Consider the following 27,556-nt stretch of genomic DNA (forward strand, 5'->3'; position numbering starts at 1 on the left):
TGAGCTGTTAACATCGGCAGCGCCTCCCGGCATCCCTCTCCCCCTCTTCCTCCCCTCCTCCTCCTCCTTCCCTCCCACCTGCTCCTCTGCTCAACTTACAAGTTGAAAAATGTTGGCCTCTGTGCGCAAGCGTCGAATAATAAACTCAACCAAAATCACTATAATATAGATAACCTGGTCATCTAGTGCCTGTTTTATAGACGACTGGTTTTAGTCATAGCGACGTTTGTAGCCTGAATGATCACTGCTCCCAAAAAAAAGAAGTTTGAATTTTACTCATTCACAAGTTTACACACATCTCGTCTCACCGTTGTAACAAAGCATATATTAAAGATGGAATTAGAGAGCTACTAAGCTTTGTACATCTAACTGTATTGCGTAAGTGTTAAAAAGAATAAAACATGTTTACTTATTTTTTTAAGTTTACTTAATAACAGCAAACTATAAAACCATATATTCCTCCTCAAGTGTTTCAGTCATATCAGCACCATGGACAGCGCAGCACCACAGCGCTTTAAAAGCACGTTTCTGCTGTGCTGTCCGTGGTGCTGAATCATATAGCTTAAACAATACAGCAAACAGATTTTTATAAAACACACTATAGGCTAATTGAACAATGTTTTTAGGCGTTACATGCTTCATATTGTGTTTAATGCCTGCAGGATGCTGACAAGTTGACCTAAAGGCCTTGTCCTGGTCTCCTCCCATGTGAACGCCCATCTTCAGCCTGCTTTTACAGACTTCTCATGTGGCTGCCTGGTTAAAACTCATGAAGCCGGGGTGGACGGGCCGAAAGGGGAGCCAGGTGGGGCAGAGGCGGAGTGATGACACACCGGGTCCATCCGATCCTGCCCGCCACCTCTCTGGTTCCCCAGACTGTGAATAATTTAGCAGCGTGGTGGCAGGCATCCATTACCACTGTTGGCATGTTCTTATTCATTACACAGATTAAAACAGCCAAGGTCTTTTTCTCACCACACTAGCCTGTTGCAGACTGAGGAGCCAAACTTTAAGACTCGCATGTAGGCCAGCTTCTTTCTTTTTCTAAAATGTTAGTTTCTGGACAGATGACAAGCTATACTTAAAATAATATGAATGAGATGGCTTTAAAGTCTTTAAAAGTAAAACTGGTGTTCTTTTATAGAAATAAGAAATGCATTGCCAAGAATTACAGAAAGCATTGTTCAGTCAACTTATTATTCTGCCTTTAGGTTCATAACTGGTGACTTTTTAAGACTCATTGTTGAATTCTTATTAGAAAGTTTGGTGGCAATCGATAGCAGTGAGAAGAGAACAGCACTGCTTCCTAAACAAAGCTCTCCTTGGCAAAATTCATGGGTACCTGACATGTTAAATTAATTTTAGTTCAATTTCACACTGCAGTAGGTCCCAGGACTATTTGGTCGTTTAAAAATCAACGCGTAAGCACTGAAATTTGGAATTTGGCTTTTAAGTATTACGCTCCACATACCTGAAACAACTTGAAGAAGCTTGTAAAATTAGATGAGCTAATCCCTTATATTCATTTTAAATCTCTTTTAGCTGACACAGGGCAATGTGAATATATGCTTAAATTGAGCTTTACCTTTTATGTGCATATATTACTTTTATTGCCTTAATATATTTCATATTATGTGTTAACTTGCTTTTATATGTAATTATTTTATTGTCTATTATATTTTATATTATCTGTTCATTTTTGTTTTTTATGTTTACTGATTATATTTTATATTTGTATTGTACTCAGGGTGTCTCTCAATAGCCCACCCTGTGTAACTTAAGAATGGATGAATTAATTGATGGATGAATGGGGATAGGGAAAAGAAAATGCACCTAAACTTAACTTAAAGATTTGTACATTCTGCATTCTTATAACCTCAGTAAAACTGATGAGGATATCTTTACAATTGTAGGTTAAGTTTTGATTGAGATCATTAATCACAGACAGAATATTTTAATTAAATTGAGGAGTGTAAATGTGAATTGATACTGTGGCAGTATCCTATAGAAAAAAACATACACAAGAAGCTGTCAAGGAGCATGCTCATCTGAATAAAGCATGAAATCCCTTTTCTCACCTTCAAACACGCTCCACCCACCCTCCCACCCCTGTTTTTTCCTTAATAGCATAGCCGGGACCATTCATAATTTACCGGTCATTGTTTACATCTCTGTCATCTGTGTACTTTTCATACCCTGAAAATGGTATCTGACATGTTTTATGAAGTGTGCTGTCATATTTGTGGCCAGATGTGACCGCCAGCTCTTCTTTTTTCACCCTCTCCCGGCCTCCCTACAGCTGCAACCCGACTCCAACAGATGACCTAAGTACTGTCATGGCATTGTGATTCAGTAAAAGCTTTATCTCTAGCCTACTTTTACTGGAAATTACATTCATATACGAGTTTGAGTTTCTCAAAAATAACATTTTTCCGTTTCTCAACTAATCTTAAATTAAAATATAAAACTTCATATTCATGCGTTTAGACATTTTTTATCAGCTTAAAAGAACCCACTGTCTTACATTTCACATTTCTGTCTATGCATATATGTGAATAGATTACACAATCTGGCCTCTTTTTAAAATAATGGTTTATTATCTCTGGTGAACAGTGAAAATAAATGAAAAGTGTAAAATATGTCCCTACCACCCTAACTCTAGTTTCCAGGTTTGCTTCCACGTTATATAGCCCACTGAATATGTGCAGGTGTTTCACCCACTGGCCCCACCAGCGAGTTCACGCTCTGCCCATAGACTTTACATTGTGATGACGTCACCGATTTCAAAATAGCTTTTCTTGGCTCCAAGATAGTTTTACAAATATAAACACTCCATGGTTCAAAAATTCATAACAGAGAGAGTTACAATTGACCTTGGAAACAGTTTGAGGTGTCCTGTCAACAATTTTACAGATGTCTCTTTTACAATGGTGGTCTATGGGGAAAATGATTTTTGGGCCACATGGGGATATTTAGCTGCAATACCGCCAGTGGCCACTAGGAACAATTGGATGTAAGGCTGTACAGTGGCACCCAGACCAAAAATGGTGCCCATTCAGTCGAGTAGGAATTGCTTGGCTGACGCATTTGCCAAAAAATGTTTCAAGCTACCAAACTTACTTCTAGGTTATACGGCCCACTGAATATGCGCATTTGTGTTTCCCCTACTGGCCCCCACTGCAAGTTCCCATTTGGCCCATAAACTTTACATTGTGACGACATCATGTGTTTTTAAATCGTTTTTTTTTGGCTTGAGGAGGGTTTTACATGGATCAAAAATTCATAGAATGAGTCATAATTGACCTTGTCTGCTGTTCGAGGTGTCCTGTCAACAGTTTTACAGACGTCTCTTTTACAATGGTGGTCTATGAGGAAAACGTTTTTTTGGGCTGCAGGGGGATTTTTCACTGCAATACCGTGAGTGACTACTGGGAAAATTGGCTGATGGCTGAGCAGTGGTGCCCTCTCCAGCTCTTATGATGGTGGTGCCAAGGTGGTGCCCTGTCAAGCTCTTGTAATACATTCATGCTTCCTCCTGATTAAAAAGTCACCTTGACGTCAAATTGAACTTTAAGGGGTCATAATCACAACAGGCGCTAGATTGTATAAATGTAACTATAGGTCATTTTTCCAGCCTGAATTTTATACCTATACTGATGTTTTTCTTATGAGGACTGACTGATTATTTTATTGTGTCATTATATTAGACATAGGCCACTAATTGGAATTTTTATTTCTATTCTTATGTCTAAACTGTCAAATTATTTCTATTACTTTTGATTCATCCCTGTATCTCTTTTTAATTGTAATGGCAGGATTGGGCTTCCATATGGGTTTGGTGTAGTTCTCCAGGAAGCAGCATGCACTTGGTCACTGTAGGCCACCGTTGAGGCCTAGACTCGAAATCCTTCCCCTGAGGACAGTCGAAAGTTCTTGCTGAGACTCTGAGTGTTTTCACTTGACTTCCTAAAGTGAGTCCTGTATTATTCAGACATATTTTAATGTCATAGTCACTGGTGTGGATTTATTTATTTTTATTGGGGGGGGGGGGGGGGGGGGGTGTGGAAGTCAAAGTGAGTGTCCCTGACTCATTACTTATTGTATTTAGTGGAGGAGCATGACTGAAGGTAGACTGTCCAGTTAGTTTTAATATGCTTATAATTGTGTCCGAACTTTCATAATTTTAATCAATAATTAGTAAAGCACACAGGAAGACATTTTGTTACTCAAAATGCCATTTTCACACGTCCTTGTGTAATTAAATGTCTGATAGCTGAATTTATATTTAAACCTGATAAAATTTGAATAATATTTAAGATACTTGTATGACATTGTAGTACTCTAATCATGCAACCTAATCAATTTGCTCTGGCTAACATATCTCTGGGATGTAGGAACGTGCGAAATGAAGGAGACCACACAAGAGTTAAAGTAATATTTTCTGGAATGCTTTTGCTTGCATTTTTTCCCCTTGCCAATGTTGACTTCTTTTGGTCAATTTTCTTTCTTTAACTCAAAACTCTTTTTTCTCTCCAATTAAAATATATTTTTTCTTCTTGTATTTTTTTTTCTTTTTTCTTTCATTGTCTTACAAGCACCCCATTCCTCCATCTTTATTGGCAAAAGCAAACATGCTAGTAAATTAGAAATCCATTTTTTACAAACATAATACATGAAGAAAATACATCCACATCCTGCAAATATAAACAGTAACAAATCCAAAACTATTATCCAATAAACATTTTACATTTTTTTTACACTATTGTGTGATAGTAGCATACAGAAGTTACAAGTACAAGTACAAAAAGTGGGAGAGAGACCTTCTCTGAATCCTCAATTTAAACAAGCAAGAACCCTGCCAGTATAGGTTTGTCCTTTCAAACTGCCAGTGACCTCATTAAAAAAAATCATATTAAAGTACAAGGTGCCAAAAGGAGAAGCTTCATCTTTCCACATGCACACCTGAACCTCACTGTGACTGGCACAGTGATGGTGGAGACAAAAGCATGAATGTAAAGGTTTGGATGGGACAATGAGGTCACTGGCAGGAGGCTTCTGAGTTATCAGTCGACAGTGAGATATGCAATCCAAACAAAAGCGCAACGAACATTGTAGGTGGGAGGAAATCACGGTAAGGTTTCTGCACCCTTTCACATGTGGTGCCAGACTACTCTAAGGAACAAATAAGACAAATTCTGTCACACTTTTGCAAGCATTTTTCCTCATTTCATTGTTACTCACTATATTTACATGCAGACAGATGTAAGTATAGTGAGTAGATGTATATTTACAATAGTGAGACTGCTACAATTAACTATTAAGTTCATGTGTCTCCTTTGTTTTGGTGTTATTCAGACTAGTTATTTTACTGGATGTAATCAGTTTAGTTGAATAATGATGTTCAAACATCTAAAATTCATTAGAGTGCAAGTAAACATAGTTATTTGTTTCAGGGCAGGAATAAATAAACACATTTTAAATGTCAAAAATGTGTCATTTTGCATGTAGTACATTTCCAAATGACCTTTAATGAATTTCATTCCTCCCACCTTGAGGATCCTAAAATACAGTATACAGTATGTAAAGAAGGCAAAACACAAAATATTATTGTCGTGAAAGGTGCGCATTGTGGAAGCAGATGCTTATGGGTTTGTTGCACTGTCTGACAATAATGAGGCGCAGGCAAAGCTGCAATAATGCACAAATAATATTGCGAGGTGCATGACTCCCAGTGCCTTTGTTTTGAGCAGCTCTGACTGTTTCCTTAAAAGAAATGGGCTGCTGAAATGACAAATTTAGTGAAATAACAATATGGACTGGTTTAACAAAAATGCACAGTTCTTGCGAATAAGCAGAGACTCTAAGCACTCTTGCGTGACCTTTTCTACCTGACACAATCTTGTCATTCATTTAAAAATGACAAAAACAAAAATCGAAAAACAAAAAACAAAGTAAGTACAACAGTAATTTCTCTTTCAAGCATTTACAAAATTTACAAAAGTAAATCACAAATCTTGTAAAAATTCAGCCATCTGCTGATTGTGTAAGGCAAATTATATATATATATATATATATATTTATATGTATATATATGTATGTGTATATATATATATAAATATATATATACATATATTAAAATCAACTGTTCCGTATTACATTCAAACACCTGTCTATGGATCTCACATTTTTGAAATGGGTGATCTGATCCTTGTCCTGTCAGGCCTTTTGGATGACCAGGAGACAGATTAAAACAAGTGAAAAATGTCACACACTCTTAGAAAATGTAAAACACTCGTATGAGTGTTTATATTTACAGAGTGGCACTGGTCAGCGAGCAACAAAAGGTAATGCGGGGAAAATGTGAATATTTACTACAAGACTGTATCTGACGTGCATGGACACTGCAATTTGTAAACATTTATTTGGGTTTCTCTATTGCACTGGTATCCTTCTGTACCTGCACTGGCTCTAATATGGTTATGGTACAGTATCAGCACCTTTGGGTGCCGGGCAGGGGTGGCTCTGTTGATTTATTGGTGCAACATGCACAAACTAGCATGTATTCATGCCAGCACACAGAGCCACTGCCAAAAATATTTGGATCTTTTACCACTTTGGGCTTACCCATACCAAAACAAACTGAGCGATTGAATGGAAAACAAAACCAAAACCATACTGTGTCAATATCGGTACGGCACTGTGTACTTATGCAGTGGAAAAATAAATAAATATCTCTCTGGTAGCAACAGAGAACGTACTATTAGTGATGGAATGGTTGTCCCTGCACTGAGGACAAGATTTTTCAAAAACTGGTGAGAAAAAGAGCTTAAATACAGTATGTATAAAAATACCTATTCACAGTAGACACAAATGTTGTGCATTACTGATATTAATCATCTGGTAAGCACACTGAAACTTACATAGGTTTTTCTATCTATAAGAACAACTTAACATTTATCTTTCTCAGCAAAAGTGAGATGTTTTAAATAATTTTGTTTAGTTGAGGAATACAAAAAATGCAGATCCTCTAAACCTCTTTTGATGTACAACTAAAGTAAAGACGTTTTTACTTTGATTAGAGTCTAAAATTACTTAGTTTGAAAATACTGAAAAGGAAAAAAATTGTGATTTCTGCTGTATTGATTTTGTCCACATGTCGGGAAAAATAACCACTGATTTTGCTGGAGAGCAGGTGATGACGAATCACGACGCCTTCATCGTCTCCAAGATCGGCTCTCGTACTCGTCGTCTTCATCGTCATCCTCCTCCTCCTCTTCTTCCTCCTCCTCACCAGGCAAATAAGAGCTAGCTTCCTTCTGTTGGAATGAAAAGGACACTTTTTAGCTTGAACAAGTTGTGGTTCTTCTCAAAGCAGCAAGGTTTCAGTCAGATAGGAGCAGGTCTCTATTGTGTCAGTGCTCGATCACACGTGAGGAGATTTTCGAAAGACTAGAACCCTTCTCTTGGCACAACCTTCATGTGTGAAAGAAGTTAATTTATTAGCTGGTTTGACTTCAGAAAACAGCAGTCTGCCAACTTATTTTGTCCAACCAACCAATATTGAAGCATGTCTGTAAGCACCAGCTCGGTTTATTAAATGAAACATTCAAAACTGTTTTCCACATAGACCAAAGTGCTTGTTGGACTGGCTAAACTTTCTAAGTGACCCTTAAATCTATCTCTGTTTTGTCCGAACAACAGACCACAACCCAAGGAGTGTCATAAGTTGTTTTCACATACGAACTCTGGACAATGTCCACAGAATCAGGTCCGCACATCCGCACATTTTCCAGAGTTTCCCTTTCACACATGTAACACACAGGAGGGAATTATTCGTTTCAGACACGTTCCCACCTACTGGAAATACTCCGTTTGGTTTAGGCGAGCAGTGCAGGAGGCGGAAGAAAACACAAATGTACGCTGAAGTTGTAATTCAGCATTTTAAAGATTTTTTTATCAGAAATAAAAACTTTATTTTATGTGACATTGCAGGACGTCCTCTCTCCAATTCACACTAGCTTCACAGTGGAGCATTCAGGTCCAGTCAAAAACAGTGCAGCTTAGATGGCCTGCTGTGTTTGTGCTCCTCTGGCAAATATCTGGAAAACTTCAAGGTTGGAGTGCATGTGTGAAAGTGGCTATAGGTGACTAATGAAACCAGAAAATATTCACATTTAAGAAGCTGACATTTTTTCTTTTTAAAATTGACTCAGAACATCATACGAACATTTAAAAAAAATATCAAAACAGTTTGTGATTAATTTTAGGAATTTCTAAATCAAAAAAACTTGACTAATCATTGCAGCTCTAGTTGTTTTACTGAACTGCATGACATTGACGAGGTGTATCTAATAAACTGGGAAATATGTGCATTTTGTTTGTGCAGCGTCACGGACTACTGGGGCTTTCTAAAACATTTTAAGTCAATGACTCAAACACAACCCAAAACAGGCTGATTATATAAAAAAATACTGACTTGTAATCAGAAGTGGATCAGCAATTATTGGGAATCTTCAAATTACTTAAAATGTCCAATCTTGCATGAGCTCATATTTTACGGAATAATCACATATTACTGTGGTGGGATCGTCCTTAGGCCACAAAACTGTGCACAAGCAGGACTGCATACTCAAAAACAGAACCCTAACCAAGGCTGGAAAGTACAGTATGAGGATTTCACCGACAGTAATGTAGTTTTACTCAAAGGGACAGGATGCTCTTAGTACTGAGAGGCTTGCCCTTATTTTCCTTTGGGAGCTGCAGTGAAAAATTCAGAAGCACTGCATAGAAATGTACAAGTAAAATCTGTGAATATAACTAAAACTTCCAAAAGTTTTCCCACTTAGACTTTTGAAGTTGCACTGTACATGGACTTCCTTCTCTGGTCTCTAGGTAGCTGAATGTTACTAAATGATAACACGTGAAGCCATGTTGCAATTGAAGTGTTTGGTTTTGTGTGTGATGTGTCCTACCGTATTGTCCTCATCTTTAGCCTCTTCTTCCTCTGGCTCTGTTGTGACAGAGGGCATCTTGGGCTTGTACCAGGAAATCTGCAGCACACGACCTTTGAACTTAGCTCCCTGATTAGCTGCCTAGAAATAAAGCAGAAGGACAAATGCAAGTTATATCCAAAGCCTCCAATGACTTGATCAGCATTGTCGATGTGAGACCACGATAGCTCTGTTCCACATATTCAACACCTGACAAGATTAGATTATATTTTCCACGCTGGACTTTTGTCTGCATCATGTTCCCTCCAGTCAGCTAGCTAGCAGGCTAACTTACTGAGGGCAGGAATAAAAATTCACTCTGTGTCAGGTTCTACTTCAACACAAAAACTTAGACATCCTCCTAGTGGCCAAAATTGAAAATGCTCTCCAGTAGCTGTTAATGAACACTTCATATTAGACTACACAGTTTAACTCTTGATTAAAGTTTTTCCAATGAAAAAAACAAAACAACCACAGCACAAAGGTCGAAGTTAGTAGGAGCTACATCTGTGCTCCGCTGGTTGGAGTAATCTGAACAGTTGGACTAGCCTGTATATGTTTATTAGTTCTTGAAACATTTTTATAAGCTTTTAGCTCTTTAACCTGCACTAAATAAAAAAAACTAATCTGGTACTTGTTTGATGTAATAACTGCACGGGCCCCTTTGACCTTCTAGCAGAAGGTGCAATGAAGTGGTCAGCTCTACACGCTTGTTAATGCCAGGTGTAAACAGAGCCAAAGAGGCCGGTCAGATCTCGACTCTTGTGACTTACATTCTCTGCTTCGCTTCGTGTCTTAAAGGTCATGATGACACTGTTGGCGTCTTGATCGCGAAGATCCTCGATCTCACCAAATTTCTAAGAATAAAAAAAGAACAGTGTGAATTTCAGTCGATTACTCAAGAAACAATTTGATTCTCTTGCCATGCAATTTAACAGTGTAACTCCTAAATCTTAAACCAGATAAGAAGAAGAAAGTGTTGCACATCAAATAATCATCAGTGTGGATCCTCAATCAAAATCTCTAAAAGAAAATTAAAATACGTTTTTAACAGTAACATGTTACTATGACCTCCTGCCCCGTTCTCACCACAAAGTGCGGCATTAGCTCCTCTTTCTCCTCCTGAGTGACACCTAGAATAGCCAGAGCTCTGGGTCTGTGGTCGACAACCATGCGGTTCACAGTCCCGCCGCGACCCATCATCTCCCGGCTTCTGCCCCTGCCGCGGCCTCCATGCATCACGCCAGGCTCCAGGGCCATCTTCCCTCGGCCCCGACCTCGACCCACTGGGGGCCGGATGAGGCCTAGTCGTGTCGCCTAAAGGAAGACAGATAGAGAGGTTTAGTGTTACAAAGCAACTGACTGGCTGCTGCTTCCTTTAATGTACAAACACGTGCTGGCGCCACCTGGCAGTGTTAAAAAATCATTAGTAACAGATGTGGAAACCTTAACCAGACTGTGCCACGCTGTTGTATTGTTGCACTTTTCACTGTTAAAAGAAACATGCCAGAGAAGTAGGAGTGTTTCTTATTTATCACGTGTCTAAAACCACTCAAATCCTGGCTTAGTGAAACAGTTGAATAAGGATTTACACAGGAACAAAGTTGATGGAAAAAAGATATTATCTGCAAAATATGACAGATTTCCTTTCTTCTGTCCTTAAACTTTCCCTACACACTCATCTCTGGTTTCCTCCTCTGTCACTTTCTGGCCTTTACCATTAGCTGTCACTCCTCCATATTTAAAGTGACATCTCCTCGCTTCTTAACCACTCCAAAACCTCACAACCACTCTCTCTTCCATTTGTCCCTCCCTCACTTCTCCCTCTAATTGTCATCCCGCGATTTTCTTTCAAGGACTAACGGCTCAAACTTTAATGAGACGGGGCTCTATCAGTGTAAGACCTGTGTCTGATTTGGCTTCGTTAGCGGCTGTTCCTCTGGGCTTGCTTTAAGTGGCTGCAGTTTAATGTGCAGAAGGAGGGTAAGGTTGGGATGGATGGGGGGATATGCATTTTTAATTACCAGCTAATTTAGGACCCACAGGGATAGAGGAACAAGACATGCTAGACAGGGTGTTACTAACAAAAGCTATGTTCTTGTTACACTAGTCTTGTGACACAGCCGACCTCGTCTGTGTTTGTGCTAGTTTTAGATGGCGGGGATATTTGGAGCAAGTTTGAGCTGACTAAGTGCTGTCTTGGATGCAGTTTTGAGCTTTTTATGTGGAAATAAAAAAACAAAAAAACACTTGTAAGACCTGTAAGAAATAATGAAAATAAAGACCTGTAAAAACAATAATGATCAACTCAAACAAAAACATATTTACACTTCAAAATTCAAACAATGTTTCTGAAAACCTAATTCTTCGACCACATAAATCAACAGTGTCTTTTGGTAGTCATGTGTAACTGGAGAACAACCAACCATAAATCAATAAATGCCTACTTTCATTCAGTTTCCTATGCTCTCATAAAATGTGCATATATGATGACATTTCTTTAAAAAAAAAAAAAAAGATTAGCATTTCCTCCTTCAGTTTTATTGTTATCTCAATGACTTATAAGTGAAGCTGTGGTAATTATTTGTATGTCCTACCTTTTCTGATTGATTGCTGCATTTTTTTTTTTTTTTACTATTCTTACTACTGTTGTTACTTATTTTGGGATGGGATGGGGTGAGGGGTATACTGTGTTTGACCTTTTTTTTTTTGGAAAGGGACAATTGTAAGGGATCAAAATTAACAAATACGTATTAAAAAAAACTGCACAAGATTGACCTAAATACACATCCAGCAGATACATATCTGCAAGTTTTTGATCTCCACTAACTCTTAAAAAAACAACAACAAAAAAATCTTTACCTACTTAATGCTCTTAAACGCTAACTGTCTGTCTGCTGTTTGGTGCTGCGCTGGTAGTGTACTGAGGATCTATCAGGGCTTTTTTACCGAAAACTATGCTGATAACAAAAGTTAAAGTTGGGGGCTGTAAAACCAAAACAATAAGTTAGAAGATGCCAAAAAAATTTGTAGAGCTGACGGGAACAGTAGAGTTGGGTGTAATTTTCGTTGAGTTTGTCTAGAATAAATAATAAATTGTATACAATATTAACACCATTCATTTTTTAAATTGTCAATATTACATAACACAGACTAACTGATCATCATTCAGATCTTGGTGCATTACCTTCTCCATTATTTCCTTTCTACTAGTTTACAATCAGGCAGTGCTGAGTGATAAGAGTGATCTTATCTTACTAACTTTATCTGTTGGTTCTTCTGCTGTGTGTGTGTGTGTGTGTGTGTGTGTGTGTGTGTGTGTGTGTGTGTGTGTGTGTTTATGATGAACGTTTATTTATTTTGGGTCATATCAAACTGCGGTCTTATCTGCTAACTTCTTCTGAGGCATTTCCAGTCATCACCCCCAAATGCTGATTATCCCAGATACTGCTACTGTGGTATTATTTTTCATAAATCTATTTGTGGCTCTGAGTTATCATTCTTTCCAGAAAGTTGGTCTCTAGTCATGCACTGTGTGTGCATATGTATTACCTCCACTTGTAGCTGTCCCAGTTTTCTCTTTAGGTCTGTTGTGTCCTCTCCAGAGCTCATCTTCTTGTGAAAGTCCAGCTCAGCATCCAGCAATTCCTTCTGGGCCTGATTACATAACATGCAAAATATGAGAAATTGTTTTGTTCGCCTAATACATAAGCAATGAAAAACAGACAGATTCAAAATAGACTTAGCAGCACAGTTTGCAAAAAAAAAAAAAAAGACCTAGCGTGTGAGCTTGGTTTACAAATACGGTTGAAAATAGATAAAATCAGATAAACTTGCAGCCTTGACACGTTTACATTTTTGTGCATTTTCTGTCCAACAAGGCCAATCAATTAAAAAAATATCCAATGAGCTGGTAGAGGTTGATATTGGTATTGGTCATATGGTATGGCTAGTCATTTGTTCAGTGTTAACATCTGCCCACCTAATTTACCTACAGTTTATACAGTTACAGTATCTGTAGAGCAAGTAAGGGGAAGCACTGTGTTTAATTATCTTTGTTTAAAAAGGTGATAATACAGGCTGTCATTTTCCCTGCTTAAAAGGCTCAAACTTACGTCAGTCTTGGTCTTGGTCTGGTTGTGGTTGGATTTGGCACCAGAGACCTGGGAGGCAGGATTCATTTCATTCTGCTGCTGGGCGATCTTCTCCGTCAGCTCCTTCAGCGTCTTCATGATGCCGTCTCTTTCTGCAGGTTTCATCCCTCGGTTTTTCTCGAGATGGTTTATCAACGCCTGGAAGAAGGACAAGTAGCGTGAGAGAGAGAGAGAGGGAAATGGTAAGGTGAGGGGAAGAACGGTGGCAGTTGAAGAGACAAATTAACGGGAATGAGTGTTACCTTCTGATACTCCATCTGTGTCTGTAACATCTCTTGCTTCTTCTTTCTCATGTCCTGCTGGAGTTTTAATGCCTCCTGAATAAAAAAAAAATAGACAATAAAATCATTTAAATTCACTTGTGGACATTTTATTTCCTAGACCCATACAGTAAATGATCTTCTCAGTGGCGTCCCGAGAGAAACAAATAGCTAATCCTAGCTCTGCTGTACTTGTACCAGTCATAGTATGTATAAAAAAATTGAGCAACATGCCTGTTTCTTCTTTAGGACTTCCTGTGCTTCTAGTGCTTTTCCCGTTTTCCCAAGGGTCTTTGAGGACGACTTGAAGGGGCCCTTCGGGGTGTTTGTCAGTGCAGGCGCCCCCTAAGTGCCACAGAGACAGAGAGAGAGAGACACATTTAGGTCATGAAAATCAGCTTTTAGACAGACACAAACGTGAAGTTACTGTGAAACACCAACAGCTCATAAATCACACGGTACATCTTAGGACACATAAAAACAAATTATGGTTCATTCTCTTGTTTTGCTGTTCTGATGTTAAGTGTCTGTTCAGCTTTGACTGGTGCAGGAACAGCTGTGACAATCAACAAGTGTGGAATTCAGAGCCTGTTAAAATAAATAATTTACTTTCATTCAGCACACACACACACACACACACACACACACACACACACACACACACACACACACACACACACACACACACACACACACACACACACACACACACACACACACACACACACACACACACAAGGAAAGAAAGACATACAGTGACAGGGTCTGTGTTTGGGTTGAGGCCGTCCGGCTTGGTTGTGGCTGTGGTCCCAGCCACTGCTGGCAGGCGATGCTTGGGTATAGTCTTGTTCAGCACGTAAGCAGCAGGATTGTGCTGCTTGATACCCTGCAGATAAAAGTAAAGGGAGATAAAAAGTAAATCTGATGTAGGGTTTACGTGACAGGACTAACATGTCTACACAGAGGAGGCATTACAGGTTTGTTTTTCTGCTGTATATTTTGCATACAAAGGACAGAAAGATGTGCTTCTATTTAGATTTTTACACTTCAAGTCTATTTTCTTTCTTTTCATGCAGGCTATAACAGTGATTGCACACTCAATACTGTAACTGAACACATCCTGTGAAGATACAGACTGAATACTGAGAGTGACTCACATGCTGCGCTCAAACCTCCTGCTATGTAGACAGTGTAAAAGATAAGCATTAAAGGTGGAATGAATAAATGTGTCAACTCTTTATACTTACTTTATGCACATTGCTGTGCTGCGGCCCCTGATTAGGCGCTGACCCCGTCAACTGGCTCCCCAAGCTCTGTTCCTGCTGCCCTGTGGGGTTCGTGCCGGGCTCACGGTGCCAGTACACACGGATGAAGCGGTTGTTGAGGACCGCCTCTGTGCTGGATATGGCCCGTCTGGCTTCTTCATTCTTTGTGTACTGGATCAACGCTGCCTCTGGGTCTCCCCCAAACACCACCTAGATGAAATGCAGTGCGTGTGATTTTGGTGTGAGGATGTGATGAAACAAATCATTTTGCAGAGCTGAACTTTATGAGCTTGATGCTGGATGTTGTGTTACTTTTTTTTGTGTGCAAAATTCAACGGATTCAATAAAAAAGATAAATTGCCACAACCGTAACACCCCATCCAGTGGATCATTTAACATGTAGCATTCACATTTCAAGTTGTATTGGGTGTAAAATAATATTTGAGCCACATATGATACAGTAAATGTGACTTCTTGTCACACTTTGTCTTGCAACTGGTGTAAATCCTGCACTGTATGCATGTAATGTATCTTAAAAAAATGCAAACTTCAAATAGTTGTTTTGGTATATAAATTATCTTATTCTCACACTGCCAATACTTCAACCACTACCAATCTAGAGTACACTTAGTTTTCTAAGCTATGTCACGATGACCCCTTGAACAATGTGATGCACTTTACCTGAATATTGACAATGGTTCCAAACTTGCTGAAGTGCTCATTGAGCTTGGTGATGTTGTTGAGCTCACGTGGGATCTTGCGCACTTCGAGCTTGGTGTTCACATAGTGATTCCTCTTGGGAAAGCTGCTCTTATGTTGGTTGTTGAAGTTTGGCCTAAAACAGAGAGCAAAAGTGAACATCACCAACAATAATATGAAGTGAAATAAATCATAGTTTGATAGGCTGGAGGTTTGAGTGTCTGCTTCATACTTAAGTACCTACAGGCTACTGTATATAACGGTTGAAAAGGAGGACCACATGTCAACCTGCTGCACACTCAAAAGGATTATAGGTAAGGCCTTTGCAATAGAACATCATCCTGGTCATGTGGATCTTTGTGTGCCTGCTTCCCACAGCAGAGACAAAAGACAGGCTCCTGACCTATGAGTCACCTTGCCTGGAAACAAGGCTCCTGTAGCGGTAACAGGAAATGTGGCCAGGCACCAATTTGTTTGATCGAATTTCAACTGGCCAGCTCGTTTCTTTACATTTCTTCACAAAACAAGAACCTGTTCAGTTAAGGTATAAAGTATCTTTGAACACCTTGAGGTCTCCAGGCAGCGCTAACATATCCAGAGGCAACATTTAAAAGCTACATGCTCAATTTCAAAGAATATAATCATTAACTGCTTCTGTATGTAAATAAAGAAAATGTTCTTCAGCCTTGTTTTGCTACTGTTTTTAAATGTGGCAAATATTTCCAAAGTGTTTACTGCTGTAGCAAATCAAATTTTTATTTTTTATTTTTTGAGTGGGACTTGTCATATGTGTGTAAAATTCGTACTTTTCCATCCAGGGTTTTTTAGCTGCCGGTCCCTCAGCTGTACTGGATCCCATGGTTCTCTTCCTGATGTCCTGCTCCGTGTTGAAACGGGACACATTACTTCCAGGAGTGCTGGCTGTAGTGGCAGGCTCTGTCTGGATCACTATGTTGGCAGCTAGAAGATGTACAAAGAGACACGAACACAGACAAACAATAATTATTAGGAGCTTTTTAACTTCACTGTATCCACCACAAATCTATCCATCATCATATAGAATATTTATGTTTGGATCTTGCTCCCTATTAATTCCAAACTGTAATAATATAATAACATAATTTACACTATTTTTAAACTACACAAGCAGAAACATTTTTCCGATCAAATAACATTAACAAACGCCCATTGCCCAGGATTAGTTTCGGGTGAGAGTGCGAGTACTAAGAAGACTGACAATTGTTACCTCTGGAGCCTTGTCCTTCATTGGAGGTGAGGCCGATGAGGTTGGGGCGCTGGGTCTGCACTCGAGGAATGAACTGACGGTATTGGTTACGACCTGCCGCCGTCAGGCCTGGGGATTCTGGATTATAGGCCTCTGGATCATAGTTATCTGAGGTGTAAAAATGAACACACATATACACACACATACATGCTGTTAAAAAAAGGTTGCTTCATATCCACACTAGCAGTCATAAAAGGTGAAAAAACAAACCTAAATAAAAAATATTCAATATGAAGATATAATTACACAATTAAAACAAGCAGTCCTACATACATAAATCAATGACTTATTTAGCACACAACAATATATAATATAGTATAAAATGCGGTGAGATTAAATTTGTCCAATGTGGTGACAGCAACCTGTGACATCATATATTAAATACAGCTCAGAGAAGTAAATAAAATATGTAACACTGACAAAAACACAGAGATTCACAAATAATAGATATATTAAAAGATAGATAAATACAGAAAAATTTAAATGACATCTGATGATAAACATGATAAACAAAATTAAACACCTTGAGATGGTAAATATAGATGATCTTAATCCTGACACAAAAGCTAAATCTAACACAAGACCTTTCATGACAGTTGTGATTTTGGCTACCCAAGTTGAATTAAGGTCAAAAAACCCAAGTTTGTAATTAACTCAAAGTAGACCCACTCTGTTTGAACTAAGCTGGAGCTTTTCTGTATAAATTGAATTATTCATGAGCTGAATTATGGGAAGAGCACTCAACCCAATCAGAATTATCAGAGTTGATGTTAATTGCTCAGAGCTGCCTTGTCTTTTAAGTTAATAAACAGCGCTACCCTCTGGTCAAAGGCTGTTACTGCAAACAAAAACACAGGCTACTTAAAAGTCCACAAAATGAAACTTAACTCTCACTAGTCACTGTAGTTCAACTTTATAAAGTTCTATTGACTGTAATTAACTGAGGGAAAAGGGAAACTAATGGAGCATTAAAAAAAAGAGCATAGTTATAAATAAATGGAAAAATTAAAAGAGACCACAGTATGTCGCCTCCAAACACACAGTCCCAATGGGAATAGGAGAAGCACCGTTGCTTACATTCAGACTGGACATATTGGGGACGTAGTGACACAGATGAAGACGAGCAGGGAGGAGGTGGAGGAGGAGGAAGAGTAGGCGGCATCCCTACACCAGGAGGTCTGATAGGAGGAGAAGCAGCGATAGCCGATTGGTGGTTGGGGGTATCAATTCCACTGGTTGGTATCAGTGGAGGTCCTGAGGGAGACACAAGCCCAAGCTAATGTCTCAGGTATACATATATATATATCGCAGGCATGACTGAGTCTTTAACTTATGAGCAAAGTCTGAACTGTTAATGTTATTCATGCCACACAGGTTCCTTAAATACGGCAGTGAAGGTGGCAGAGAGTGGAAACATCTGTTCAAAGCTTCAGCTTCACATTAAAACAAAAATATTTTGCATCTAATTTATAGCAAAATGCACAGAAAGAAAAAAAAAACTTAAAAGGGGAGGATGCCACTACAAGAACCAATATGTTCAAAGCAACGGGCAGAAAAATCAGCTTTGTTTAAAAAAGTTTATTGAAAGTGAAATATTGTCTTGCTCATTAACTCGTATCCATTCGGCAACAACAAAACAAATGTATCTGAAAAGCTCCAGTAATTAGGAGTATTAATATTATGTAGGTAAGAGAAGAAATATAAATTATAATATAGTTGCTCCTTTAATTTAATTTCTTTCTTAATGGTACATTTGTATACTTTGTTCTATTTTATTACCAAACCGATGTTTTATTCTATTTTAATTTAAAATATAGTCTGCATGTGTTACATTGAGGCTACACTGAAGTTTATTTTGCATTTCTACATTGTATAATGCCAATTAAAATAAACCTTGAACCTTAAATACCTTATTTAGGACTGTCACTGTTTTATAACAATCAAACAATGCAAATATCTCCCATTCCCTTTTCTGTTCTTCTGTCTTGCATAACACAGAAGGGTGGTATGCAGGAACATGATTTCTTTATAAAATCTTCATATGAATATGGACGCCCTTAACTGTTAAATAGCTGTTAAACCAATCTTTTTTTAATTTAAATGATGATTTACTTTGACATTAGTCATTAATATCCCTTATTATTTGTGAGGACCATAGTTGTGCTTGTATAAAAAGGGACCAGAACATTAAGAGCGTGCCTATGAAAGTTGGAGAGCTTGATAGGAGGTTTATGAACAGCATAAGGGCACATTCATAAACAATTAAGACCACCTACTTTGAAAGTTTGGGATAATATGCCACATGCTATCTGGATCTTTCAGAAATCTTTTGATCCAGTTAATTTGGATAATATGGTTGAATGACGAAAAGTCCAAAAACATTAAGGTCTTCCCCTGTCAGAGACATATACATAACCTCCTTTTTTTTAACCTTGTGTGGCTTATTTTTCCAAATTAAGTTGAAAAGCTTCTCTAAACTAGAGGTTTTATGTTTGGTGACATCAAGAGAGGAAAACACATAAGAGGCTCTTGTTTCTGTGTAATGGGCTCAAGCAGCCTACATAGCAACCATCACACTGGGATTTCTCCAGTGCTCCCAATGGCCAGTACAACACCCCCACCGCCCGTCATTTTGGATAAACTGACCACATATTGGGAATCTAAAAAGGTTCCTTTCTTGACCGAAAAAGTAATAAAACTTAATAAAGCGATATACCGGAGGACATTATTCAAAAGACGGACATCTATCTCTTCAAAATCTTGATACTGGCATGCAAAAAGGCCACCACAAGGAGCTGGTTTAAATTGTAGAGGAAATATACTCCATGGAAAGACTAACTCATTATCTAAGAACTAAATCAGGGATTCTGGATCAACACTGGCAAAAACAGACTGTATATAGAGAAAAGATGGGCCGAGTCTTAAGCAACCCCTCAACACCTTATTTTTTTTAAATGTACTTATTTATCTATTTTCATACTCAATTTATATTTTTCCTCATAGCATTCTGAGTTTTTAATTTTGATGATAAGTGGATAATGCTTTTAGTAAGCATAATTAAAAAGAAAACAAATGAAAAAAGTAAAAAAAAAAAAAAAAAAAAAAAAAAAACCTCGAGGACTGGCTCACAATCTGTGCCATCACCACCATTTTGTGTGAAACGCATTCTGGCATGCTTGGCTGTCCCTCGGCCGTTTTCAGCCAACCAGTGGTGTTACTTCCTCAGTCAGTCATTCAGTTAGTGAGTGACAAAGTGACGGACGGACATTCAGGTTAGTAGGGCTGGTACTGCTGTTGCAGTCCACTCAAAACAGGAAAAAGCCAAACATCAAAACAAAACTATTTTACAGCTGAGTGTGTAGTCCAAGTTAAGAGAGTGCTTCTCATAGTTTTAGACATAACGGAGTCTGAGAGTAAGGCTGACAGGTACTGTCTACAGCACCGTTTGATTTCCACAATTATAACTTCTACATATGAGACAGAAATGATTAAAGGTCACAAAACGGACAAAGGTAACCATTTACTTCCACTGCTGTATATTTAAAATACATTTTTTGTATGAGCGCTCTTAGTCAGCTACACACATGGTGTTGGATAGTTTCACATTAAATTAAGGACTACTATGATTTCTGTCAAATTTGAACTGTGCACCACTAGACAGTTAACATTTTTTCAATTGCTTTGTTGTATTTGAGGAAGGCTTTTTAACAGCTCAGCCAGGGGAATACAGATGAAAAATAACCCTTTAGCTAATTCTGGCATTTTGTTATTTGCTTCATTAATTTGTGCAGTCCCTTTTTAAATAAAATAAACTACAAAAAAATTAATTCACTCAATCATTCATTTTAACATATGATATATACAAGGACATGGGTAAAGAAATGTACCTTTCCCAACATAAATAACTATGAGCATATTGAGAAATTGACAAGGGAGCAAATTACAAGAGATGTGGAGGCAAAATGTGCCTCATGGGGTAACCAAGTGCTTAAGAGCAGAATAACCATAGCTGTCCCCACCCCCCTGCTGGGAAACATTTTGTCCCAGTTGTAGAAATCACAAACACACAAATAATTTTTACAACTGTACAAACCACTGAAAGAATATTCAATATTATTAAATGCACAACACAAGCAATTTCTAGAAGTCTGAAGTCATTTATGCTCCAGTGCTGCAGCACTACTTACTGGTCATGGGGAAGACGCCCGGTGGTGGTGGCTGGCCGTACGGTGGCATTGGAGGTATCCTGAGGGAAGGGGGTGGCTCAGTGATCGGGGGCATTGGCAGGCCAGCAGGGGCCATAACAGGCGGGGGTGGGAACGGAATCATGCTCGGTAGATTAACATCGTCGACGATGAGAGGGTCGTTGCCGTGGTCAAATGGGCAAAGATCACCACGGACGCAAAATCCTTTTTCTGTGTAAAAAGAAGAAATAAATGTCATAAAACTCTTCCAAAAGTTCTATTTATGTACTTTTTATAAGTCTAGGGCGCAATAAATAAACCACACAAACCAACAAGACAAATCTATTTCTCCACATACTCTTGAGTATCTATTCGTAGTCTAATTCTTCTAAGGAATTTTGGCCCCTGGTACTCAAGTACATATACAGAGAAAAAAAAAAGTAAACATGAAGAGAACACCAAACGAAATAAACAAGATGAATAGCTGTCCAGGCTCAAAGCAGCTCAGGCATACAGTGCATGTATTTACCCCACAGTCTCATTAAGGAGCTGGGTCTCTAGTGGCTGTGTTTGAGCACTGTGACAAATAGTAGTGTGCTTCAGGGACAGGGTGTAAGTTTAAACCCTCTCATGTCTCTGTGGAGAGGTGGGTGAGAGCCTGCTTGCTGTCCTGCCTTTCACTGGGGATGAGAGCAAGAGCGCTTAACAGTGGTCATTAGTGATGACACTAAACAAGGCAATCAATAACCCTCAGGGGAAGATAATGGGAGAGTTTCCACACTAGCCAGAGCAAACGTTATGACGACTATATCATATACTGTTTGTTTCGACTTTCCCTCTGGTCTCAGTTTTGACACGTAAAATATCTTCCTAATCTAAGAGATGTACGAAGCAAATACAAACAGATAAAAAGCATCTAAGATAAAGATTGAGTTTGAGCAAAGAATTGATAGGAAATGGCTATCAAAACAAAAAGAAACAGGAAAAAGAGGATTTGCTCTGTTCTTACCATCGTAATCCCTGCAACGCTGTTTGAGTGAAGTGTTCTTGTTGCTGAATGGCTTGCCAACACCATCTTGCCTCTGTGCGCTATAGTAGCCAGACCAGCTGTCTGTAGTGCTATCGGGCATGTGAGCTGGTGTTGCTACAGAAACTCCTCCTGAGACTCCAGCAGAGGACGAAGATGAAAAGGGGTGTGGGGGTGTGGGAAGGGGCAAGAGAGGCGACGGGTGCTGCTGCTGCTGGGAAGCGGCGGTGTTCAAAGAGTTGTAGCTGTCAGTATCCTTCCTTTCTACCTCAAACTTTGACTTGAAGTCTGTTAACGGAAACCATAAACAGTCAGATATTTCAACAGGACAAGAATAAATATTACAGTACAGTAGTGGAACACAGAAAAAATACAAAACTTGTAACTTTTAAGCTTTTTTTAAAAACAGATACTTCTCTCATCATGCCAAACATTTAAAAGATGCAAATTAACCTTGAGAGCAATAAGGCCAATTCCAGCCCGTGTTGTTAAATCCCCACTGATGCACGTGCAAAGCTGTCCACATTGTTGCTATCGATAACAAACTTCTAGCAACACGGACAAACAATACGACAACAAAATAATACAATTGGCTATATCCAATACTCCATTCAGTCTCTGTGCGTTTCACATCCAGGTCGTCTCCAGCAGCACTTCTGCATCATTAAGGCACAGTTAGAGAGCAGCTTCAGGAACGTCTACACTCCTGGGTCCGCTCCCCTGTGCTGTTGTTGTTTCTGCTGCTTGTGTCGGTGTGTGTGACTTTCTCACCTCTGACTCCTCTGTGCTCCCTGTCCCTGCTCTTTCCCCGGCTGCCACTCCTACTCCGGCTTCGGCTGCGGCTGTAGCTCCTCCCGCGGGGGCTGCCCCTCCGCCGCTCGTGGCGCTCCCGCTCGCGGTGGGAGTCACTGGCGTTTTTCCCGTGCCGATCGAAGTCGCGGCGTTTGCGCTCATCTCGCCTCCTGTCGTCGCGGCTCCTGTGTGGTTGAAGAGTTACAGGGAACGCATTTGAATTGCTATCTTTATGCCTGTTTTAAATGTAACAGTCAGTAGTTAGTTCCAGTATGATTGAATCTAAAACTATCTGAGGCAAATGTGTATTTCAATGACTATACAACGTACAGATGGAACATTTACATCTATAAACTTTAATATGCACAATGAAATCAGTTCTCATCTAGTGGCCTTTATCTAACTGAACTGAGGAGGGAACCAGGCTTTTAGTTGAGACACATTTTGATGCAATTTCCCTTGTTTCTCTTGATTTGATCATATTTTAGTAAAAACCTTCCCCACTTTTAGATCTTCTCTGAAGCATTATGTTCAATTGCTGTTACTGCTGCTTGCTAAAAAAGCTTAACATTTTTCTCTGTTTTAGATTTAAAGCACAGCATTTCTAGGGGCAAAATCCCTTTCCTCCACTGGGAGGCCTTTAATGTTAAACCTCTACAGGAACAGTGTACTACAGTAGAAGGCGGCTGAAGAGGGTTTTGGATGACTTAAGGGAAACGACGGGGGGGGGGACAACGCAAAATGTGGCTTGATGACATAAAGATGGAGTGGGGAAAGAAGATATGAACAACTCAAGAGAAAGGGTGAGAAGAGACGCATTTGGAGAACCAGGAAAGCCAACCTTTGGATTGAAGATGGCAAAAATGATTGATTGATTGATTTACAGGAAGTGTTATGTTACATTAATAGCAGCATTTACAGTGAAAAGACATAGGTAAAATTGATCATCACTAATAATTCAGCAGCAAATAACTAATTTCTATCACAAAGAAATCAAGCCAGTTAAAAACAGAAAAATGTTTGACTGGCTTGATTCTGCAAAATATAAATTATGCTTTACAGAACATTAAACACCTCAACAGCTATTGTACTGTCTGACATGTTAGGGACCGGGTGTGTTATGGAAAAGGGACAGGCTACTGGACACAGGGGACATCATCAAGCTAAAAGTGAAAAGACTCGTAGGATTTGAAACTAATCATGCAAATAACCACGTTAAAATCTCTATGCAACTAGCCCATGCAAAATGATGGGTTTTTAATCAGCAGTAAGAAATTACTGATCTGTGTTTTTGAAGACAAGGGTTAAGGTGCTCTACATTTCACATGTCAGACTAGTACATGCATATGCCTAATGCTTGGTCATTAAGCTGAAGTGAAACATATCCCTTGAGGCACAACCAAACCTGGACTCGTTGAAGTCAGGGCGGTTTCTCAGAGGACTTCTCCTTCGCCTGTTTTCTCTCTCCTCCTCTGGAGTTTCAGCCTTGAGGGAAAAAAGAACATTACAACTCTTTCATGTTCTAAAAAACAGCAGAAGATTTAGAAATGCAAAGATTTCTCTCACTCTGAAGATAATATTGGTTTTAAGTCAAGATACTTGAAAAAAATCCTGTGCGCTATATATTATATTATATAGAGTATGATGTTTATCAAATAATTTGATCCAAAGCCTCATACAGACACAGAATGGCCTTTTTGTGTTATGCTTTACCAACTTATCTACAAAACCACTTTAAAGTTGTTTTAATATGTACCAAGACTGGCAAGCTATTCATTTTCAGAGACCAAATGTAACCAATCAATTTCTCACTATTCATCACAATCACACAACTATTCTTACCTCCACAACGTCAGATTTGACTGCAGGTGGTTTTATCTCCTCTTTAGGAACTTCTTTGGCGGCAGAATTTCCTAGGTAGTTCTTGGTTGTCAGACATTCAAAAAGTTTATCGACAAATCCCGTCGTCTCTGCAATGACAATACAAATCATTTGAATAGGTTTAATCTTTCACTGGAATTATATGCAAAGGATTCACTTTGTTGATTCTCACTCAAATAGCAAATTAGGCCTAAGGCATGGTGTGCACTTTCATTCTTACTGGATCATGCAACACTAAATATTTCCCTGCTCCTGGCACCACTAAATATATCCAAAGTCTAAACAAATAAACACAGAAAGAGCACAAAGATGAAACAGGGAAATTTTGCTTGGTAAAAATGTTACATGAAAGAACAAAACATAACTTTAAAAAAAGGGACATGGACTTGATTTGTAGTTTTAAAACCCAGAATTATCAACAGCCATCTCCACACCAGCATCAAACCACTAAATACACTATGATCTTTTTGTGATTGGGGCGTTGTAAAATAAAAAAGGAAAGTAAAACCATTTAATCATTTCAAAAAAACAAAGACTTGTTGGTGCAAATCAACCTGAGCCAAACTTCTTATAATTTGGGCTAGAAACATTACAGGGGAAATGAGGTGCTTTCTAATAATGTAACACACCCTCTGGTGGCCATACTAAGGACTCACAAGTGATAGATGGTGACATGTACTGCTGATTGCATCCCTAAAGCAGCAAATAAATCTATTGCTGCTTTAAAATGATGTCTGCTTGCTGAAGGCAAACTACATACAATGTCTGACCATCGAAGTATGAATACTACCTTATCCTCATTAAGAAATCTGACTTCAGGATATCTGAGCTGACTTTTTTTTAACCAACAACATTTAGTGTTTTAAGCTAAAGTCTGACACTGTTGCTTCTGTGTCAGTTACCTAACTGATGAAAGCCAATATGCGTCAATTAAATTTCAAAAACTCAATCCTGCTTTGTTCATGATGAACAAGTTTAATTTGCAGCACCTTTTCAAACCGGATCCTCCTAAATTTAGCTGCAATTTGCAAATAATCACATCATGGAGGTTCACTGATGGACATCCATAATGCTGCCGGTTGCAGTCACAAGAGGATTTATGCCACAACTGCAAAGCCTCTATTGTCTGTGGGATGTAGGAGGAGAGTAAACTGTATGCTTTTCTCCAGTTTGCCAAATGATGAAAATCTCTCCTAGAAGAATGACTTCTACATGACTGTCTTGGCAAACAAGGCCTATGATCAACATCATATGTGTTGCATTCAATCAGCTTTCTGTGGAGTTCATACCTTTTTGTAGGAAGACATCAAGCTGATCGGCACAGAGTGCCTTTAGCTCCTTCTCCGGTTTGTCCTTCTTCACAAGCGCTACAACATAATTGGCTAATGCAGAGGGGTCAGCATCACATCTGTAAATTAAAATACATGTATTCTCTTAAATGAACAGTGTTTTTTTCTTTACATTTACAATACAATGCAAGGGAAAGGCAGTGAAGCTTTTGCCAAAACATTTATGGACTGGGTTTAGCGTCCAGCAACTACGTCTAACTGATCATGTGTGGAGTCACACCCCTAACAATGACTGAAGGACACAACATTACTAAAAAAAACTTCAAACTACACAAAAGGTTCATTATTTTCTAATTTACAAAACCTTTACATTGTCAGACGTCATGAAAAATGCCCACGTAGGCAGTATGTGCTGGGATTGTTAAACTAACATTACTAACACCCAAAGCACAAGGAAAGCACTCTTGACAGCTCCAAGCCAATCTATAAGTGACTACATAACAAATGAGCTCCTAGACTGTAAGACTATGAAAGCTAAAAATAAAACATGCATTGCAAATAGGGCTCCACTAAAGGATTTCTTTTCAAGGGGAGATAAATGTACCTGAAACTACTCTAATAAGAATTTGAAAAGGATTTAAAAAAACGTCAATGAGAAAGCTAACAAAGGTGCCTCATTAATATTCAGCTAGGGTCTATATGGAGCACATAATTACCCCCCCCTTTCCTAAGTAAAGCAGAAAGTGCAGGACCCTGTCAGTACGTAATGTAAAAGCATGCTATTATATGAGACAGTAGGTGACTGTTACTGCCTGAACTAAACAACACCACTTACATCATTCACCTCTTTGATTACTTCGTTATGTATTTACATCAAAACATACATTCATGTGCCTTCTTTTGCAGCATATGTGTCCTCAGTTTGAACATTTAACACATGACAGAGACGGAGAAATAGATGCAGTGTAACTATGGTAACTCATATAGCAAACAATTCTTACATTTGCTTCCCCCAAAAAAAGGGGTTTAAAAAGCAGCTCGCCTATAACTAAGCATAAAGATATATTCCCAACTGATTTAATAGTTATTTTTAATTATAAGCAGCATCATACAAGTTGAGCTATCTGTTGCAGGCTATTTAAGCTGCGATAAAGTTACATTATCGTGAGCCAACGAAGCTACGTGATCTTAAAATAACAGTGAGGCTAATGCACCGTGCACATGTCTCACTTCTCCACAAAATGAAAAGTCGCACTGTCTGTTTTTTTGTTTTTGTTTTTTTTGCAATGAAAGGGGCCAGCTATCGGCCACGGTGCGTTTGCTAACTCGTGCAAGAAGAATTTACCATCAGTTTCTAGCAAGCCCACATTGATGCCCCGGCTAACCAACTGGCTAGCTCTGCTAACGTAGCTACGTAGCCATGCTAAAGCTAAATGTCATTTTCAATTCAACTACTCACATTGGCTCCAGGAGCTTTGCCAGCCACGACTTCAAGGCATCCACATTCTCTATGATCATCGTGAGGAAAAGACTATAATACTGTCTATAAAATGAAAGTGCGTTTTGATAAACCTGCTCTCATCGTCTATAAATTTATAAGCTTTAAGGCCTTCTGTCTCTCTTCACTACTGCAGGTCGGACAAAGTGTTTTACGGCATAGCAACACAAGTCGGATTGTCGTAACGCACGCCAGACGACTCATTCAAACGCGATTGATTAAATTCATACAC

General features: G+C 38.9%; 1 protein-coding gene across 1 annotated transcript; it reads right to left on the bottom strand.

Annotated features, from left to right (window-relative positions):
* Window positions 1-4,432: 4,432 nt before the first annotated feature.
* On the bottom strand, window positions 4,433-27,434 carry rbm27 (RNA binding motif protein 27). The gene is made up of 21 exons (XM_062433196.1): window positions 27,286-27,434; window positions 25,827-25,945; window positions 24,499-24,626; window positions 24,062-24,141; window positions 22,636-22,841; window positions 21,847-22,152; window positions 20,841-21,068; window positions 17,731-17,907; window positions 16,615-16,761; window positions 16,175-16,328; window positions 15,351-15,504; window positions 14,652-14,879; window positions 14,159-14,290; window positions 13,639-13,749; window positions 13,387-13,461; window positions 13,106-13,282; window positions 12,543-12,647; window positions 10,080-10,307; window positions 9,764-9,847; window positions 8,973-9,092; window positions 4,433-7,316 (listed from the first exon to the last, which is right to left on the bottom strand). Exons 1-21 carry the CDS (start codon window positions 27,342-27,344, stop codon window positions 7,215-7,217), a joined length of 3,120 nt encoding a protein of 1,039 aa, XP_062289180.1. The 5' UTR covers window positions 27,345-27,434; the 3' UTR covers window positions 4,433-7,214.
* Window positions 27,435-27,556: the final 122 nt, after the last annotated feature.

This window comes from Scomber scombrus, chromosome 14 (genome assembly GCF_963691925.1).
Source record: "Scomber scombrus chromosome 14, fScoSco1.1, whole genome shotgun sequence".
Lineage (NCBI taxonomy): Eukaryota > Metazoa > Chordata > Actinopteri > Scombriformes > Scombridae > Scomber > Scomber scombrus.

Coding starts and splice junctions, on each gene's coding strand:
- rbm27 (XM_062433196.1), bottom strand. CDS start 27,344: ATGATCATAGAGAATGTGGATGCCTTGAAGTCGTGGCTGGCAAAGCTC. Junction 14,291..14,651: donor AGCACAGCAATGTGCATAAA/GTAAGTATAAAG, acceptor TTTTATCTGCAG/GGTATCAAGCAGCACAATCC. Junction 9,093..9,763: donor CACGAAGCGAAGCAGAGAAT/GTAAGTCACAAG, acceptor CTTTATTTCTAG/GCAGCTAATCAGGGAGCTAA.